General features: G+C 40.8%; 2 protein-coding genes across 4 annotated transcripts; both read right to left on the reverse strand.

Annotated features, from left to right (window-relative positions):
• Positions 1-216: 216 nt before the first annotated feature.
• On the reverse strand, positions 217-7550 carry tmcc2 (transmembrane and coiled-coil domain family 2). The gene is made up of 5 exons (XM_038696792.1): positions 7081-7550; positions 4888-5283; positions 3927-4543; positions 3220-3355; positions 217-3023 (listed from the first exon to the last, which is right to left on the reverse strand). The coding sequence occupies exons 1-5, from the start codon at positions 7081-7083 to the stop codon at positions 2724-2726; spliced, it is 1452 nt and encodes a 483-aa protein (XP_038552720.1). The 5' UTR covers positions 7084-7550; the 3' UTR covers positions 217-2723.
• A 2196-nt stretch (positions 7551-9746) lies between these two features.
• On the reverse strand, positions 9747-14894 carry cdkn1a (cyclin-dependent kinase inhibitor 1A). 3 transcript variants are annotated; one of them, XM_038696824.1, is made up of 3 exons: positions 14686-14894; positions 11579-12038; positions 9747-11486 (listed from the first exon to the last, which is right to left on the reverse strand). In XM_038696824.1, exons 2-3 carry the CDS (start codon positions 12030-12032, stop codon positions 11431-11433), a joined length of 510 nt encoding a protein of 169 aa, XP_038552752.1. In that variant the 5' UTR covers positions 12033-12038; positions 14686-14894; the 3' UTR covers positions 9747-11430. The 3 variants fall into 3 exon arrangements, with proteins under 3 accessions (XP_038552752.1, XP_038552751.1, XP_038552753.1); XM_038696823.1 differs by lacking the exon at positions 14686-14894 and adding an exon at positions 12490-12618; XM_038696825.1 differs by lacking the exon at positions 14686-14894 and adding an exon at positions 12490-12528 and having other exon boundaries at positions 11579-12033.
• Between the last annotated feature and the right edge of the window lie 4538 nt (positions 14895-19432).

A 19432-nucleotide genomic window follows, 5' to 3' on the forward strand; every position in this document is an offset into this window, starting at 1 on the left:
AAAGTGTCTTAAAAGTTGGAGGATGTTTGAGTATTTTTACTCCCTCAGCTGTCTGCAACATCTGTGTTGATAGCATTATTGGAAGATACTACATATGTGTGGAGTGTACATAAATGGAGTCAGGCAAAGTGTTGGCAATCATCTTTTCACAAATGTAGCATCATAACAGAAAATGGATACAGAACTGAAATAATCCACAGGATTAGCAGATGGATACACAGTTGATGTAAAACCTATTACTTCTGCTTCTTTAATGCTTCTTTAAAGATTTTAAACCTAGATGTAACATCTGCTCCAGAGAATGATGCTGCTGACAAAAGGGCATTAAATGTAAATCTTTTAAATGTACATTATTTCTCTTGTTAGCAGTGAACCTGTCCCCCCTATCCCTTTCCCCCGCTTTTTCCCCCATCTAATAAATGAAATAATGACGAAGTCTTATATTAAAAACATAAAGTCCTGAATGTATATAGTGTATGAAATCATATAAAGCAACATCTTGAAAGTGTAACATAAACCACAATGTATTGTTTGTGAGATTTTATTAATGACTTTGATTGGTGAACTAAGAGACTGTTGTTGATATTATGTAACTTTTGAGAGAAGAAACAATACATTTTTCCTCATAAGCAATAAAATGCACCGTTGCTCTGTTCAGTACATGCAGGAGTTTTGCTGTACAGTCTTACTTGGTCTGGTACGACCAGTGGTTTGTGGAGGCTAACGTTAGCTAATGTTAGCAAACATAAATATTGCTGTATAACATCAATTTACTGACTGTATGCCTGCTCTCTACTCGGCTACTGTTACAATAGCTTAGCATTTTTCCCAATCCGAAAAGTAGCATTTAGCATTTTACCATATTTTCATTTGTAGCTGGAGAGATGGCTGTTCAGCAAAAGTTACATAGTTTCACTTTAAAATGACAACATTTAAACTGTATTAGCAGAAAAGCATTGAGTCCTCAGACACAAGTCCTGTAAAGATTAAAAAGGTGATGCCAGTTAAAGGCAGTGTTCATGAAGAGATTTGAAACACAATAATATAACTTGTCATTCCAAATGTACTTTATGTAATATGCAGTGAGATATGTACTTACATAAAGCATTTCTTGTTTCTATTTCAAAGTCACACTGTAAAGTCGGCTGTGTCATGCAGTTTCATGTTGATGTAATTACTTATAACATATTTGTTATTATATTCATTATCAGTTATTTATGTAATGTTATTGTGAAAATGAATATCAGCTTTCAGCAACTATTATTATTAATTCAGTACCACTGTCTAAATTGACACTTTTTTATAAATGCTTAAATAATTTTTTTATTTAACGTTATATCCAATGGCTTTATTAGGGGCAAATACATAATTTACTAATGCTTTATAGAGGAGCAGTAACATTAATGGTAACTGATGGGATTCTTTCTATTTAGTAATAATGACGTTATGGATGTTGGGTCCTATAATGAATACTTAATAAGTTGTTTATTAAAAAGATTTTGTTCTAGATCCTCTGCAAAAGGTCAGTGGCACTACGGTCCAATCAGTCGAAGGGATTTTTCACTTTTATGCTTAAAACAGATTTATATCTCTTTAGAAAATATTTTATTAACTATTAATAATAAAACCATTAGTTACAACAACAACCCAACTTTTTTTAAATATGCCTTATTAGAAAGTGGTACAAGTGTTTCTACATCTTAAGTGATCTCGTACCCAGTCTAAGAACATTTCAATGAAAAAATTCAGTCTCAGCAAAAAGGATGATGAGGATATCTTCGAGGTCAGCCTAATATATGAAATCATTTATTTTTTACATTGTTTAACAAAACAGCAATTATTATTTTTTGCAAACTGGATATAAACTTTGATACATTTTGACATGCCAGTTGATTTGACACTGTGGATAGTAGTTCTACAATAGTGGTGATGAAATAGTATTTATGGACAGAACAGATTTCACATTGTTGAATTATTGTGGTGAATTTTTCAGTTAATTCGACAGAAAGAAAGAAATGTGTCTAAATGCACTGCTTCAACACCAGAACAGGATGTGAAACAAAGCAGGAATGACACAGTTGAGATACAACTTATCTGCACTGTATTTCTGACAAACAAAATGGCAGTTATAGAAGATTCAGTTTGTCATTAATGAAACGTTAACTCATGCCAGCTAGATGCATCTTAGTGCACATATGAGGACATGCATGAGGACATTACATTCTTGAAAAAAAAACCTTTTCCTCTCAAATATACTGTAGCTTCAACATGAAGGTTACAGCGAACATGATCAGCATTTTAAAGTCATTTTAAGTTGCTCTAGTCTTTGTAATTCATGGATCATACATAATTAGAAAAAGACGATCCAAAGATTTCTTGCAGCAAAACTCAGTTTTTGGTGACAGCAATGCAACTGATGATTGGTCATCCACACCAATAGATTTAGGGGAGATGAGATGATGTCTTTTGTTGCTTGGCAAGCAGACTATTCCTTCTTCCTTCTCACTGTAAACACCTCTAAACACACTCTGCCAGCTGGATCTTGTCCACTCCTCAACTAAAAGAGCCTTGTTTTGTCCTCAGATGCTCCATCTTTACACTCAAAGGGAACAAGTGGATCTCATTCTGGTTCAGTCTCTGTGTCCGTAAGTGGTGGTGACTGAGAAACCAGCTTGTGGTTCTCTGCTCTGGTCCCCCCCTGGAGTCTCTCTCATGCAGTGAGCTCAGCTGGGCAGCAGCCACGGCTCCAGGAAGTCCCAGTGCTTCCACAGGACGAAGAGCAGCAAGGTCAGCAGGACGGTGGCGGCTACCCGGGCTCTGGTCTTCATCAGCGGGGTGATGAAGTTGGCCAAGGTGGAGACGAAGACCAGCAGCACGGCCATGAGCGCCAGGATGACGTTGATGAGTTTGCCCAGCAGAGCTCGAGCATTAGCGTTCTCCACTCCCTCCAACTGGACGACCTGCTGCTGTTGCTGCTGCAGCTCCAGCTTGGTGATGCGGGTCAGGCACGACTCCACAGCCTCCTGGATTTACAAAGCCAAAAAGGGTTACCACAGTGGGAGCTGAGTTTTTGAAGTTTTATTCTTCACTGATAACAACAAAACATGTTTTTTAAACTCTTATTAAGTCATGAATATTTATTATTATAGAAGAATATTTAAGATTTGAAGCCATGTTTCTGGGGGTTTAAAGTCTCCAATAATGGAGCAGATTGTTTACCTGAATGTCCCTTGCTCGCTCATAGGACTGGTATGCGACTTTTTCTTCCATGCTGGCGAGTTCCTGTTTAAGGTTAGTCATCTCATTCTGGTGCAGCTCTGTTAAGTCATTCAGCTGTTCTTCAAGTCGCTCATACCTGAAAATACAGTGCACAAGAATCCTCAAAATAATGCAAAAGATCGTAAAATATTTAAATTCTTCAATTGTTGTCCGTGTATCCAAAGCCTGATTTTTTTATTCCTCTTTTCCATAGTCCTCTACTAAACTATTAAAGACCCATGCATGAGCTGCACTGTTGCACTGGCTGGTTTCTTCATTATGATGATAATGGTCACTGTAGTTTATTTTGAGTTGATCCCTCATGGACCGTCTTGCTGCAGTAAATACTCACTAGCGCACCAAATGTGTATTAATCCGCTGCCTGAAAATAGTCCCCAACAAATTCACTATTAACATTAACACTATTAACTGTTGGAGTAAAGTTTGCCAAAACCTACAGTGCCCAGCTGTGAAAAGAAATTATTTAGTCTTTTTTTTTAAATGAAAGTATATATTTGTGACTTGTTTTAAAGATTTACATCTTCCCTGCAAACAGTGGGCTTTGGGGCTAAAAGCCACAGATAGATGAACTGATGTTTGGTTAGTTTTGGTCTTTTCAGAGTTCATAAGTGTGACTGTCAATGCAAATGTTTTGTTTGGGTGTGTACCTGTATCTCTCTTCTTGCAGGCACTGTGTCATGTAGGAGTAGTCACTCTGCAGCTGGCCCTTCATGTCCTCGATGGCGTCCTCCATGTGTGCCTGGCTGGCCTTGATCTCCTGCAGGCCCTCAAGCAGAGAGTCCCAAGAACTGTGCATGTGATGGTGGTGGTGGTGGTGCCCGTCCAGTCTGGGACTCCCCATCGTCGGACCTAACAGCCCCCCTCCTCCACCTGCCCCACCAGAATTACTGCCTGCTCCTGAGCCGGACGTGGCGCTGGAGCACTCGTCGTCGCTGCCGTACTTTGGGCTGGAGACCAGAGTGGCACTTCCACTCAGGGCACGAGGAGTGGGGGTGTCCTCAGAGTGGCCCCCGACTCCGTCCTCGAGTGTGTCCTTTAGGTGAGCAATGTTATCTGCGCTGCCAAACTTGTTCCTGATAAGACTGGCAAACTCTCTCGGCTTGGAGACCACGGCTGTATGAGTGAGGGCAGTTACTCCGCCTTTGACCCCTTCGACTACTCCACCTCCGAAACCACTTATCCCAGCACGAACATTTGCCCCAACGTCCTTTAGTCCTTGCTGCATGTCCCGCAGGACATCCTTAGGCTGCCGGGCCGGTCCATTCTGTAGAGAGGGAAGAGAAATGAGGAAGCAGAGAAGTGGAGGATCTCAAAGGTAGGAGAGAGGTGATTAGGTTTAAGGGAGAGCACTGTAGGAAGATGATGAGGAAAGCAGGCCCTGTAGAGAATTAGGTGAGACACAGGATGATGCGTTGGTTTAAATACGTGTTAGGAGATGTGAATCATCAGTGTGTATTTGGACACAACACTCCTCACAAAGATAGTTCAACATTTGTTTGAGTCAGCCATGAGATAATTATTCAGAACAGTCACAGTACAAAAACAGCTCCACGTAAAGAGGTTAAATGCTCGTATACAGACTGCACACGCACACACTCGCTCACCTACCTGTTCTATCTCCTTTAGCTTCTTGTGATAGTGCTCTAGTTTCTTGTGCAAGTGTGCGATGGTCTGTGCTGACTTTTGGTTCTTCTTCTCAAACACCTGCTTGATCCTGGACGCCTGCTGTTTGTCTGCGTTGTGGGCCAACTTGAGGTACTCTGCAACGTTGTCGTCGCGGGCCTCCTGCTCCACGCGAATCTGCTCGGTGACCTTCAGAATCTTCTGCTGCAGGTGCTCCAAGGCAACACGCGTCCGCTGCGGCTCACCAGACCCCGAACATTCAGCACCCCCGGACGTGACCCCAGAAGCTGCTGCCGCTCCGTCCGCACTGATGTTGCTGTCAGAACCTCCATGGCTGGTGGTGGAGGGAAGACCTAGAGTTGCCACCTCGCTCTTGTCCAGCTGAGGGGACGAGATGGAAGGGGGAGGTAATCAGGGATGGAGAGAGTACCACAACTACTACAGAGAAAGTACTTTTACTCAAGAAGAAAACACATCACATGTATTTGAATCTAATCACATAGAAAAGAAGAAGAAGAAGATTTTTAGAAAGAGTCACTGTGAAAGGGCCAGTGTTGCATCCCAATTGAAACTGATTGTAATTATTTTTGCTTTCTTTTTGAACAAGTTCACCTCAAACTTCAATTGAATATCCACCTGATGGTGCCATAACAGAGAAACTGTGGTTTCCTTGGTAGTTTTTGACTCTACAATATAAAGTAAGGCAATATGTCAAATATCTGTTACGCTTTAAGTGTCCTGGTAATAACTCTATAACTCAAATCTTGAACTAATTATAGGGGATAAAAACTTGTGTTCACTCATTGTAACCCAGAGAGTCAGGTGAACATACGAGTAAACATGCCATTAAAGATTCAAATAATAAATTAACAATGAACAAACAGACTTGGGTTAAAAGTGGGCAGTTTTTGATTCAATAAAATGCATTTAGAAATCAACAAATGCTGATAACACGAAACTGTCTTTATTTTCTCTAGAGTTTGTTGGAGGAGACTTACTGGAAATTAGTAGGGAAATTTTAAAATTTAAGACTAACTTGCAGTTAGTTACTTTCCACCCTGGTGGTGATGCCCATAATTGATTTGGTGGAGGCACCAGAGAGTACGCAGAAAGGCCATCATGCATTAATTAGATGATACATAATTACATTGCTTCCTGCCCTGCACAGCCTCAGAAACTCAACCTCGCCATACACAACTTTCTTTAAAATATAGCGGTAAAAAACAAACACATTTAAAACCATGAAGGTGTGTAGCGGTTGACGGTTATGATGATGAAATGAGGGTGATAGTCTAATTAAAAATGCTCTATTCTTGTGCCCATGCAGGTGAATCTCTCCACGTGTTCTGGATCATTCTGTCTCAATGTCAGTCTGCCTTTAACTCTCTTCAAATAATGAGCCCTGAGAGGTAATCTCCTGGCCAGTATTATATCTATATAGTGTAGCCTGGCAGATGGTGGGATTGTTAATGACCCCCTTCCTGACGTCAAAACAGTGTAATCAGACCCTGCAAACATGAGCTCAGGCCGAGACATGACACCAAGCGTCTCAAAGCGCTGCTCTAATTCCTGCAGACAGGACGGTGCAAGGATTTATATGCATTTTATTTGCGTGACAGTGTGAGATGAGCACATGCTCCTCGTGTTACTATATATAGGATAGGCTACATGTATATTTTAATACTAACTGTGCTATATTTAAAAAAAAACAAAGTAGGTAGGCCTATAAGAGTCGCATTGTAATGGAGAGAAAAACACTATGACTGCCTTCCATGGTGCTTTATCGTGTCCCGATCTTAGAGAAAGTGAGATGCTTATGCAGCAGCTAAAGCTCATACGAGGAGGCGATGCAGTGTCCGGCGTTACGTATGGGTGAGAGAGCAGACAACAAAAACAACACCGAGCAGATGCTCAAACCTAGCGGTGGCTTTTTCAGAAAGGCACACCGGGTGATTGCTCCCGGAGGTCGGTGGAGAAGCGGGGCCGTGATGAGGATGGAGATGATAGATGTCTATGGCTTAAAAACAAGAGGACGGGGGGCATGCCTGTGGCTTTCCTCACCCGGCAGGAGACCCACTGTGACATGAGAGACGGCCGACGGATGTCAACGCGCGTGGATGTGAACACATGAGGATGAGACACAAGCAGCACAGCGATAAATTAAATCAGAAACGTTACCATACTGCTTTAATCCAATTTTTGCAGTGCCATTGCAAGTCTGTGTTCGAGGCCCATCCTCCTCCTCCTCCTCCTCCTCCTCCTCCCCCCTGAGCTCACCGAGGAGGAGCCCCCCTCCTCAAATATCTTTACCCTCAGCCGTTGTTTGGCTGACTATAACCTCACCGGATCCTAATGCTCCATTGTTAATGCCATCGATATCTGCTCTGCAGCCTCCCCCTCTCTCTCTCCCTCTCTCTCTCTAAAGCTCTGATCTATTTCTCTCTCTCTCCCTCCTTTGTGTCATATACTTCCCCCGCCTCCCCCCGTTTCTCTCTCTCTCTCTTTTAGTCTAAATGCAAATGCTAGCTGTCCTGCCCTGTAATGGACGTGGGAGCTAAGGGACAGATGATGGAGGGAAATGGGCGGGGGGGAATGTGAGAGGTTAGCGCAGGCGTGCAGGTGCCTCTGTGCTGCTGAGGCCAGAGAGAGAGAGAGAGGGAGAGAGGGGGGTGGCTGCTCCGGGCCTTTCATCCCCTAAACCCCCCAAAACACACACCCAGTGTACGCTGATACGGGGCTGCAGTGATGTGGTGCCAAAGTACACAGTGTCTGTCTGAGCAGTGACTCACTCTCTTAATTTGTCTTCCTCACAAAGGAAGAGAAAGTGCGGTGTTTGAGCTGCTTAGGGCCAACTTCAGTCTCTCTATGTGCTGGTGTGTCTGTGGAGGGATCCCCACCAGATGTAACGAAGCTGTCATCGCCATCTTAGAAACAAACCTGAAATGAATTTCAAAAAGTAAAAAACAAAAGCCTTCATCCACAGAGAGGGTAGGAGATTCCAGGCACTCAAGTGCAGTTTTATTACATTATGAGTAAAGTTTATGCATTCAAAAGGTACACAAGTATTATCAGCAAAATGTACTTAATGTACTTGTTATGAAGACAACTATATTGCTATACAAATTATCTGATTGTTATTACTGATGTTGTTTGATGTGGTTGAGCTGGAGCTAATTTGAACTATATGGCTGGGTAGCTACTTTATACCAGTGTGTCATGTTTTATAACCTGATCATAAGTTTTGTGATGTTAAGTCTAAATCAACAAAGTAACTAGTAGCAGATGAAAATAATTGTAGTGAAGTAAAAACAGTTTTCCCTCTGAAATGTAAGGTAGAAGTATAAAGTTTCAAACATTGGAACAATTGTACTTAAATGTATAGTGCTTCAGTGAATGCATGCAAGTTATATTCCACCACTGCAAAAGGGTTGCTTCAATCAATACATCGTAAATACACTAATATATTAGCCCTTATTTATTATTAATGGGTAATGTATTATCTGTTAATCATCCACCTGATTGCCTGGAGTTTGATTATGTTATGCCACACCCAAAGAATCTCCCGCTACCCTTTATCATCCGACTCAAAATAAAGTTGATAACAAAGAACCCATCTATAATAAATTATTTCAGTCACAATCAGATGCTTTGGACAGCAGCGAGATATAGTCAGTTTTTACACAGCTGTTGTACTTTCTGTGATTTGAAAATTCTTCTTTACTAGCACAAGCGAGAGGTGTGTATCTGCAGGTGGAGGGAATGTTACACAAAACCACCACACTCACACCTGTTTCCCTGTAAACGCACATAGTAAGTGCTTCTCACACTGTGGCCCCAACCTCTAGACCGAATACCAGTGGAGAAGAAAGTATTCAGACTTTTTCGTATGTAAATAAAGGAATATCACCATGTAAAAATATTATTTTCCAAATGAAAGTTCTGCAATTCAAATCATGTACCTCTAATGTAATTAGAGTATTAAACCTGTAAGTAGGTCTACTCATTATGCATAAATTATTACTGATGCATTCATGTGTAAATAGCATTGCAATGTAGTTGGTTGAGGTGGATCAATCAATCGATTAATCAATTTCTTATTTGTCCATAGTGGGCAATTTGTGCTGCAGCAAGCATGTGAAACACTTAACAAGAGACATACAATATAACACAGAAACATAGAGCTATTAACATGTGCACCGGATGGCTTACACCAATGCATAGTGGGTAGGTTAGCTGATCTGAAGCAGCCCATTTGTCTACAGTAACAGTACAGGGCCCGTTGATAGCATAAAGCACACTGACCCTAGAACCATAATACCATTATGTGGAGTTAATTTTAACTTTGTTATATAGTGTTAGTTATTATAAAAGTGTCATTATTCATAAGCTGATCTGATGTTTAGTATCTAAAATCTTCTGTAGTAGCTTCTACCTGCCTACATTTTATATGGCTTTATACTTCAAAATTGTACTTTTACCCCCGCTACATATATATTACACCTATAGTTACTAGTTGGGCTACCTTTCAAATGAATTATTTTACATACACTAATACAACGCTGTAAAGACTAGAAAGGCGCTATACAAGTACGGAGCATTTACATTTACATTTAATATATAACACTGACAGGGGCTGTATATAAATTCAATGATGAGTACTTTTAGTATATTGTCATATGATAATAATTCAGTATTTTGACTTAAGTAAATGCAGAACTTTAGATTGTAAAGGACTATTTTTAATAGAGGATCTGAATACTTCTACTAATGTTGCAGGTAAATATGAAACACGAAAAACACTTTGTATTTGGACTTATTTTTTAAAAAGTGAGATTTGACTCCTGGCTATTTCACATATTTATTCATCAGTTTTGATAACCTGTCTTTCACACACCAGTGTGCAAGCATGCACACACACACACACACTTCATGAGAATGAGCATGAGAAGAAGGATCGAACAAATTAAATACTACAATAAAGCAAAACATTTACAAAAAAAATAATTTGAACATTTTATTGGAATTCTTATAATAAACAAAACCTAAATTAACATGAGGCATAGTATCTCACAATAAATAAGGATAAATCTTTTCACTTGTAGCTTTCAACATAAAAGAATATGTAGGACATGTGCACAAGCGTCTACAAACAGAAGTGCATTCATTGTTTGGGGTAATTCTGGTATTTACTTAGCTTCGTATTTGCAGTGGCCAACATTTCTAAGATGTCAATTCGTAAAGGATTAGCATTACCCTGACCTTCTTTGACACCCACTCAGATTACCCATAGCAGCAGGATATGCCAACATAGACATAAATAAGGGTCTTGTTTGTTTTGAGGCAGATAATAACACATTGTCTGTTATAATTGCACTACGCTTCCAAATAGAAAAGAATAAAGCACTCAGCTTTAGCTTTGTAGATAATACGTTTGCTTCTGAAAACTCTTTCCTCTGATTGTTCTTAAATACCAAAACGCACTTGAAACTGGGTCCTTCGGATACACTACCTATCAGATGTATGTGCAATACTGCAATGTCATGATAATGAATGATAATGCTACTACAGTGCTGTATTAAACTCTATAGATAAATCTCTGATATATATCTAAATAAACCTAAATATAAGTGTTTTGAGCGTCGTTCCAAAGCCATGGTGCTATGCTCCTAACCTACACTACCTGGTGCTGTACACATGTCAGAGTCTGGACAGGGCACTGGTGGAGATCTGCTTTGAGAATCAATCGACATACAGCAGATGGAAAGAATGTAAAAGAACATGATGGCACTTCTGTCGTTAATAATCTAAGCAAAGCGACTGCATGTACAGGATGTCAGAACACTTCAAGCTTTTTCCAACGAGTACATGATGGTAGAGAAAACACAGCTGTACATCTGGATATATAAAGTATAACAAATGTTTTGTAGGAAATAAAGACTCTTAGCCCTCATGATACACATAGAAAAAAAACAACGTAGAAAAACAATACTGGATTTGAACAAAGGAGCCAAAGGGCTTCATGCATTCTCTACCATTTACAATCATTCTGCAGTTTTGTCACATCCACTCCTCAACTTAACGGCACAGAATGATTCTAACCTACAAGACAACTGCTTCAAGTGTGTACAGTAATTTGTTCATCTGTCGTATCTCTGAGCTCAAAGAAGCCCAGAGTTTCTGCAGAGCAGAGGCTGCGTTTTTAGCACTGTGGAATGTACAGTAGGAAATGTCAGTCAACACTTTGGCATCCTCATGATCCAAATGAGTATAAATCCACTGATACGAGAGATTACTGTTAATCTTCTCTGCTCAAACGTCCCCTTCTTACCCCTGGGAAAACACCAACCCCCCCCCCACTGAATGCAGTACCCTAATTAACTTTATGTGTAGCTGAGGTCCCTTCTGTCGTCAGATGATTCACTGGGTACAGGACCCCCTGATGAGTGCAGAGTCTATGCAGAGCGTAGTATTCCTGAGCGTAGTACTGTATGTGTGGTTCTCTTGGATTAGTGAAACAGAACCAGAGTATCACTCGCCGGATTTGCGTGGCATCCCAACTACTCTTCTTTTAGCCTGATAGAAATCTGTTGGGATAAAGAACGGGAAGATGAGCTCATGCGAATCCACATGAAATTAAAGCTCCACTTGTTCACACTTAGAATATCTCAATCGGTACCTGTAATGTTTGTCTGTTTCCTCTTCAGCGCAGTATTTCCTCTCCTTTCCGGTGTTTTCTCCAGGTCCTCTGGGTTGAGTGCACGTCTCTCTGGCGTACATGGGATGTTCTCCTTCTCGCTCTGTGACGGCCCCACCCTTCCTCCCTTGGGTGTAACTGCTCCCTTGGGCGTAACTGCCCTCTGACCATCTGCCTTTCCCAAGCCAAGCATACAGGACCTGTAGAGAAGCGGCACCTTGGCACCGGTGACGCACTCCCACTGGAAATCGCCGCTCTCCAGAGGCTGGTCCGAGATGAAGTCGAAGCCCCAGCGCTGCGAAGCCTCTTCCAGGTCTTTCCGCAGGGCAGCCTGGTACTCTGCATGTAGCTGCTCCCGGTCGACTGGGCCGAACAGATTTCGTCGAGCGGGGCCGTTCCCCATGGGGCTCAGGCTCCGCTTGTGAGTAGCCGTCATTCTACACTGCATGAAACACAGAAAAGACCGTCGGTTAGTTGGAAAAAGATGCTGGTGGACAAAACCAGTGATGAGCAGAGACATGAGGCTAACCCTGCCATTCTCAGTAGGGAGCGATGCTGCCAACTTTCACCTTCATTGTCAATTAATGTGACATTAAGCAAAAACAATTAATCGATTATCTAAATAACTGCCAATTAATTTTCTGCTAAACAACTAATCGCTGAATTTCTTATTCTTGGACGCTTGATGATATAATTTTGTACAGATAAAAGCTGCATTAATTTCTCCCAAGTAAATAAAAAGCTAAATCTTGACACCGATCTCATTTTTAAATTAGGCAAAAAAAAAACATTCCAATGATGTTTGATGTTAAAAATCAATCCCAAGTTCAACAAAACATAAAGCAGAAGTTATTTTTTACTGCCTCAGTTTTAAAAGTAGAAATCAGGCTTACCATGGCTCTAATCGGTTTAAGTGTCCTCAGTAACAACAACAGAGCATCTCAGCCTGGTGTTACTGGGAGGCTCTTTATAAGAAGGTAAGCAGCCAGTGACTCACTGAGCCCTCCTCTGTGAATCACTGGTACATGCCTGGACATAATCTCAGACAGACATGTGAGGACAAGTTCTCAGCAAAGGTTTGTTCACTGTGGACACATGGAGTCACCACTAGGTGGCAGTGTCAGACCATCTGCAAGCTCACCAGAACAACTTCCATGACTGTTTCAATAAAGATCACAAACGGTTTAACATTTATGGATCTTATTATTTAATCAGTGCTTTTCATATCTTTATATTTGCGCAGCACTAATCTGCAAACTGTTCCAAGCGTAAGGGGTAAATGGTCATGGTCACTTTACTGTAACAGCTCAAGGAAGAAATCAGCTATGTCTCAGGAGAATAATAAGTCATTATAGTCAGCCGGGAAGGGCTGGGCAGGATTCCCATTTGAGGGAACAATCAAGAGAAACCCGTCCCAGCCCACCCTAATTATCCCGCGAAAGCACTTTAGGAGAGGAGAGGTCATTGTAATTAGAATAATGATAATGATAGGTGACATTAATGAAGTTTAATGTCACTGATTAAGTACAAAAACTGCTCCGGTTTTATGTGGAAGATGAGTTGACATAGGATACAGAAAACAAAAACTGCCAAAAGATCAGACACATTGATTTCTGTTTGACTTGGACTGACGGTGAATTTAAAGCCTGGCATTTAAAGAAAGGCTCGTCAAATGTTTTTTAAATTGGTTGCTGCCAAATTGTTTCATAAAAATATGGAGCCACACAGCACAGCAGAGCCAGGAGACTCATCTGAGACCATGTACTGTGGCATTTTTCCAGGAACTGCAGCTCATTCCTCAGCTTAACACAGCGAAAGAAACAGAACACAAAACATACAACTTCCTGATCAACCACAACACAAAGATTACACATAAACTGCGTGTGTTAAAAAGTTAGTTAAAATTCAGCTTTCAATTTAAGATCAAAAATCTTTTTTTTTAATCTGTTCAGCTTCATACAATTATTTGGTGTCTTAAAATGACTGATCACTTACTCATGAGGTAACAAATAATAAATGATATAATAATGTGATTTTTTAAGGGTTTATTGTTATTGATTACCGGAATAAATGAATGTAAGAAGTTTAGTAGTCAAGCAAAAATTCAGTAAAAATGTCAGAGATCAAAGTCACCACACACGAATTAAAGAGCATCTGGCACATCTGGATGCAGTTTATTCATCATTATGGGGTCCGGGGACCTCCTGGGGCCCTTAAGGGACTTTTAATAAATAAATTCACACTACCTTTTGAAGACCCTTTGAAGATGAGCAGTCTGTTTTAATCAGGAGTTTTTCCTGACCTGTCCCCACCCACTGTTACATAACTGTGGACCTGTTCTATACAGGTCAGGTGGGGTGCCTTCACGGGAGAAATCTGGGTCCACAAAAAAAATTAAAAATAAAATAATAACAATCCTCATCTATGTTGGGTAAAGTGGGGTGGAAATATTTTGGGGAGCACTGCTCTGAGACATGGGACCCCACCCCCCCTCCTCTGCCCCCTCCTATCCACCTCACGGGATACGACGTCAGAGGGAGAGCGGGGCGGGGCGCTGCGGGGAGGAGAGATTCAAGGCTGTGGCGGGAGAGCGAGCCACGCATGAGCGGCATGACGGCACGAGGAGGACAGTCAGCAGCGAGATCCTGCCCAGTTTACTACAAGGTTCCACGTGAGGCTCTAGCTCGTGTCGACCAGTCAAACTGGGCTGTCACTGACTGGATCCTGGACGACCTCCCTCACCGTCACCATGTAAAAATAACCCAACAAGCCTGCGTGAGTTTTCAGGAACTCTGGGTGAAGTTTTGAGTGACAAACTGAACCCTGAAGTGAAATGTAGATAGTTTAAAACCTATATAACTTCAGGTAGGTAGTTCAGCAACTTCAGGGAAGCTATTAGCCCTAAACAAATCATTTGTATTCGTGGAGATATTAAACAATATAGACATAAAAGTAGACTACACAGTATATATTACAGGCTATATAGACTAATAACCTAGATGACCAAACCTATGTTTCTGGAGTTGCTTACAAACTAATAAAACACAAAATTAACCAAATTAAAGGCTACAAAAAGTAATTTTACTTACATTATAAGTCGGCTTGTTGAATGAAGCTGCTGTTTATGTGCCTCCTCGTTGGGTTTTTTGCTTTTACACAGCCGCTCTGATGTGGAAAAAGCTCTCTTTATGTTTTTTCTCCCAGCTCCTCGGATAAATCACACTCAACTGAAGCGACTAAGTTTCTGTCCTTGATAGTTTCTCCAAGTATTCTCACAGACATGGACCTCGGCTAAACTTTTATGAACTCCGGTGGGCGTGGACCCCCCCCCCCCTCTCTCTCCCGTACAGAGGCGGGGTCTGCTGGCTCACACACGTGGATTTCACTCGGTAAACACATGTGCCCACGTGAAGACTCCATAGTAGTAGTCGGGAGGAAATTCCAGCTCGCTCTCTGACTCCTAGAGCGCATGACAGAACGGAGGCAGACCGTGCAGTACCCCGAAGAGGACACGAGGAGGATGTTAGTTTCTGTTCATTAGGAAGTACACATTTGTATATGGGGCACTTTAGTATTTTAATTTTGTTACTTTATACTTCTAATCCACTTAATTTCATAGGGAATATTGCACTTATTACTTCACGTCATTTTTCTGACGTTTATAAGTCACTGGTTATTTTACAGATGAGGATTTCCAATACAAAACAGAATTACTTCCACCAGCTACAATATTAAACATACCTAATTATAAATAATACAATAGTAATATTTCATTATTTAACACAGTCTGCATAATGATTACTTTTGATACTTTGAGTACATTCGTCTGGTGAAACTGATGTACTTTTACTTAAGTAACATTGTTACATTGTGGGAGGCTACTACTACTTTTACAAAAGTAAAGTATAAACGTACTTAAAGAATAAAAAGTTAAAGAACTCGTTACATTTCAGTGTTATACTGCATTATTATATATAAATATACTGTATTATTTAATTATTATCACTTATGCATTAATGTGCAATCAGCACTTTAATGTTGTTTGAGGTGGAGCTTTTTTTAACCACATATAGGCTGCTGAAATGTTACTTGAGCTATATTTGATGTATTTAGGCGTGCTGATGAAGCAATTCATTTTTTTGGTTTAGTTTGCATTTATGCTTTTTGGTTTAAAGGTTTTATTGTTCAGTTCCATGTTACATGTTCTCTGTCATGTCTTTTATCAATCTTGGGAACATGTTGAAAGATTTAATACAGTTTCAAAACTGTTTAGAAATCAGTTAGACTGTAGTAACAAGCTGGTCAACTCATTAACTTGTAAAGAAGACAAATTAAGTTTTACAAGGAATGATGACAATAAGTCAGATTTGGGCCTTTTCATTGAAACATTTAAGAGCAATTTAGATTCAGTTTTTTTCAACTCTCTGGGCTTGTAACTCCGTCTCTTAACATAACTGTTAAAAGTGTGTTCCACAGTCTTCTTGTTGTTGAAGGTACATTTGTTTATTTCAGCAAGACCAAGAGACATCCCATCACGCTACCCTTCAGCCTAGTTCCCACCATGTCTACAACAAGAGCTGTAACTGTAGGATGCAGCACATAAAGGCCCAACTGATCTGATGAAGTGAGTCTATTGTTGAGCGGGAGGCTGACAGGACACAAGAGAAACACACTCAGACTTGGAGGCCGTCCACAATCTACAATACAGCTATATTCAGTTGTAACGAAGTTTTAACTATGGAAAGATACAATGAGTGTATATTGTTTGTTACTGAGCAGCAGCTGTGTACAGCGAAAGGCTCTACATTTGTACAGCTGAGCAGACACTTTATTGTCTCTGCACTGTAAGACAGCTGCACCGTGCAGAGGGTCTGCGAGCCCCATCAAATTAAGGCCTGAGCCTTTGTTCTGTATCCACTGTGAAAACTGTGATAGTTGTTGATAGTAGTTGGCGCCAAATTAAGGACTTAGAGACTAAGCGTGGCCACTTAGTTAACTATTTATTGAGTGACACAAAGTCATCAAGAGAGTTGTGCTCTTTGCAACTTTATTACCGGCTACCTCTATGGGTATGTAACGTATAGGCCTATTGTATATAACCTTAGCCCTTGTCTTTTTACACTCAAGGGTCATGTTGGGTTACCTGATGATAATAATAATGTGTAAATATGTAGGCTAGGCTACACGCAGTATAGTACATTTGATGTTCATAAGTGTCAATATTAGGTGCATAAACAGGCACCAGTTTAACAGTGGCCCTTTTTAAAAAGTATCAGAGGTGCCAACACAGAGAGCTCCGGCCAAAAAAGTTGAACCTGGCTCAACTTTTGCTGCAACACAAATTGACATCTTATGGCAAGCTGCTGCACTAACGAGTCAAATAAATGCAAGCACACATTCCTGGTGGATTACTTCGCAACACTGTATTTCTACTGTTTACCTCGCAATGGTTGCCTCAAAAGATCAAATAACTGCAGATGTGCCCATTTTACAGAGATGCAATGGTCCTGTGTCAGTGTTATAGATTAACCTGTTGTGTTTTGAAATCTGAGAAGATTTAAAATTCACAGAGCTGTTACTCAAAATGAAACTCCTATAGATGTAATTTCATGTCTGGCTGCCTGAAGCAATTCGTCTCAACACCAGAGCAGCCCCTTGTGCTGTTTTATCGCAGGGCTGATTTCAGTGTTGTCACTGAAGCTGCCTGTTAACCAGTGGAGACTTCAAGATGTCACTACTCCCGGCAAAGATATAGCCCGACTTATATATCCCCCATACAACCACAACATATATTTTTTTTATTGTTTAATGAATGGATTATGCAAAGAAGATATAATGTGTTAATTTGTGAGTTTTGAAGTTGCTGGTAGGTGGGTTTTGTTACCAGTGGACAGCCCCAGGCTAGCTGTTTCCACTCTTAATGCTAAGCTCACAGGCTGCTTGCAGTAGCTGGACACCGGCAGTAATGGGAGTGGTTGATCCTCTCATCTAAGTTTAAGAAACTCTACAGTGATTAAGCTATTTCCCCAAATATTTTGATATTATTTAAATGTTTAGTCCAAAAAATATCATGAAATGGTGAGAAATCAGTTTCCCAAACTGACTTGAGTTGGTGTGACCAAATCTTAAATTGAGCTTCCACAAGTTGCACCTGTGTTCAGACCAGGCATTACTCACGAGACATCAGCAGTGTTACATAACAGCGGGTGGAAATACCTCGGGTTTCTGAGTGGATTCCCGCGAGCTCCTTCTACAGAGTGCGAGTCCCGTCTCCGTGGATACCATGAGTCAGCGCGCCTGTGACGTCACGAGCGCTACTCGTGGAAAAGCGCGCGTAGATTTGAGAAACTTGTGCCTCTGTGTTATGTTCATGCCGGTTCACGTGGACTGTATGCGTGAACTGGGAGCCGTGGGTGTGACCGAGGGAAATAATTGGACAGTGGGAACCAGAGAAGACCCGCAGCTGCACATGTAGAGACTTTTTCTTGCACTCAGTCTGGCCAGGAACACTCTTTATTAAGTTTTAGCCACCACACACATACAGTGACTATATCAGCAGCACCATTATTTCGATGTCGTATCACTAATCTATTCTGGTGAAATGGTGAAAGTGGATTACATAACGACCACACGCCATGTACGACGATAGGAGGGACATGTATGTAGTCTGTGTGTGGGACAGACAAGGGCATGAACTTGCCAGGTTACTTTTTTTTCTTTGACTCCTTGACTTCCTTACAGTATGTAACAAAAAGGCACACCCACTGTTTAAATTGGTCAAAACTCTTTCTGTATTTGACTGAAGTTACTTTTACTGTCAAGTTTGTAGGAGCCTTAACTTATAGGGGATATTTTAAATCTATCTGAAATGTATAATTCATAAATGTGACATTAAACATCTCCATATGCTACTTTACTGTAGCAAGACTGGCATTCTATCATTATTCACCACTACAGATATAGTCCCCTCCAAAAGTATTGGAACGGTAAGGCAAAATTCCTTTGTTTTGTTGGGTTTAAGATCAAAAGAAGAGTATGAGACAAGAGTTCAGAATTTCAGCTTTTATTTCCTGGTATTCACATCTAGATGTGTTAAACAAAAGGACATATCACCCTTTGTTTGACGCCACATATTTTTCAAGTATGCAAAACTATTGAACACAACTATTGACTGACAGATGTTTCTTGTTGCCCAGGTTTTGCCTTTTAGGTTGATTGTCCAAACATTAAATAGCTCTGCATGACTAGTCTAAGTTTTCATCCTTGGTTCAAACCTATAAAGACTGCATTTCCTGTTAAAGAGGATAAATCAACATGAAGACCAGAGAGCTGTCTATGGGAGAAAAGCAAGCCATTGTCAAGCTGAGAAAAGAAGGAAAATCAACCAGAGCCATTGGCACAACAATTTTGAATGTCCTGAAAAAGAAAGGAACTACTGGTGTACTGAGCAACAGACGATGAACAGGTCGACCAAGGAAAACAACAGTAGTTGATGACAGAAATATCGTGAGAGCTGTGAAGAAAACCCCCAAAACATCAGTAAGTGACATCACCAACGACCTCCACAGCGCAGGGGTGAAGGTATCACAATCCACTGTTGGAAGAAGACTCAGACAGCAGAAATATAGAGGCCAAGATGCAAACCACTCATCAGCAGGAAGAATCATAAGGCCAGATTGAAATTTGCAAAGAAGTACAGAGATGAGCCGCAAAAGATCTGGAACAAAATCTTATGGACTGATGAGACGAAGATTAATCTCTACCAAAGTGATGGAAAAGCCAAAGTGTGGAGAAAGAAAGCAACTGCTTATGATCCGAAGCATACAAGCTCATCTG

This window comes from Micropterus salmoides, unplaced genomic scaffold (genome assembly GCF_014851395.1).
Source record: "Micropterus salmoides isolate LMB-PRFRI ecotype aquatic unplaced genomic scaffold, ASM1485139v1 Ms_hic_scaffold_4, whole genome shotgun sequence".
NCBI lineage: Eukaryota > Metazoa > Chordata > Actinopteri > Centrarchiformes > Centrarchidae > Micropterus > Micropterus salmoides.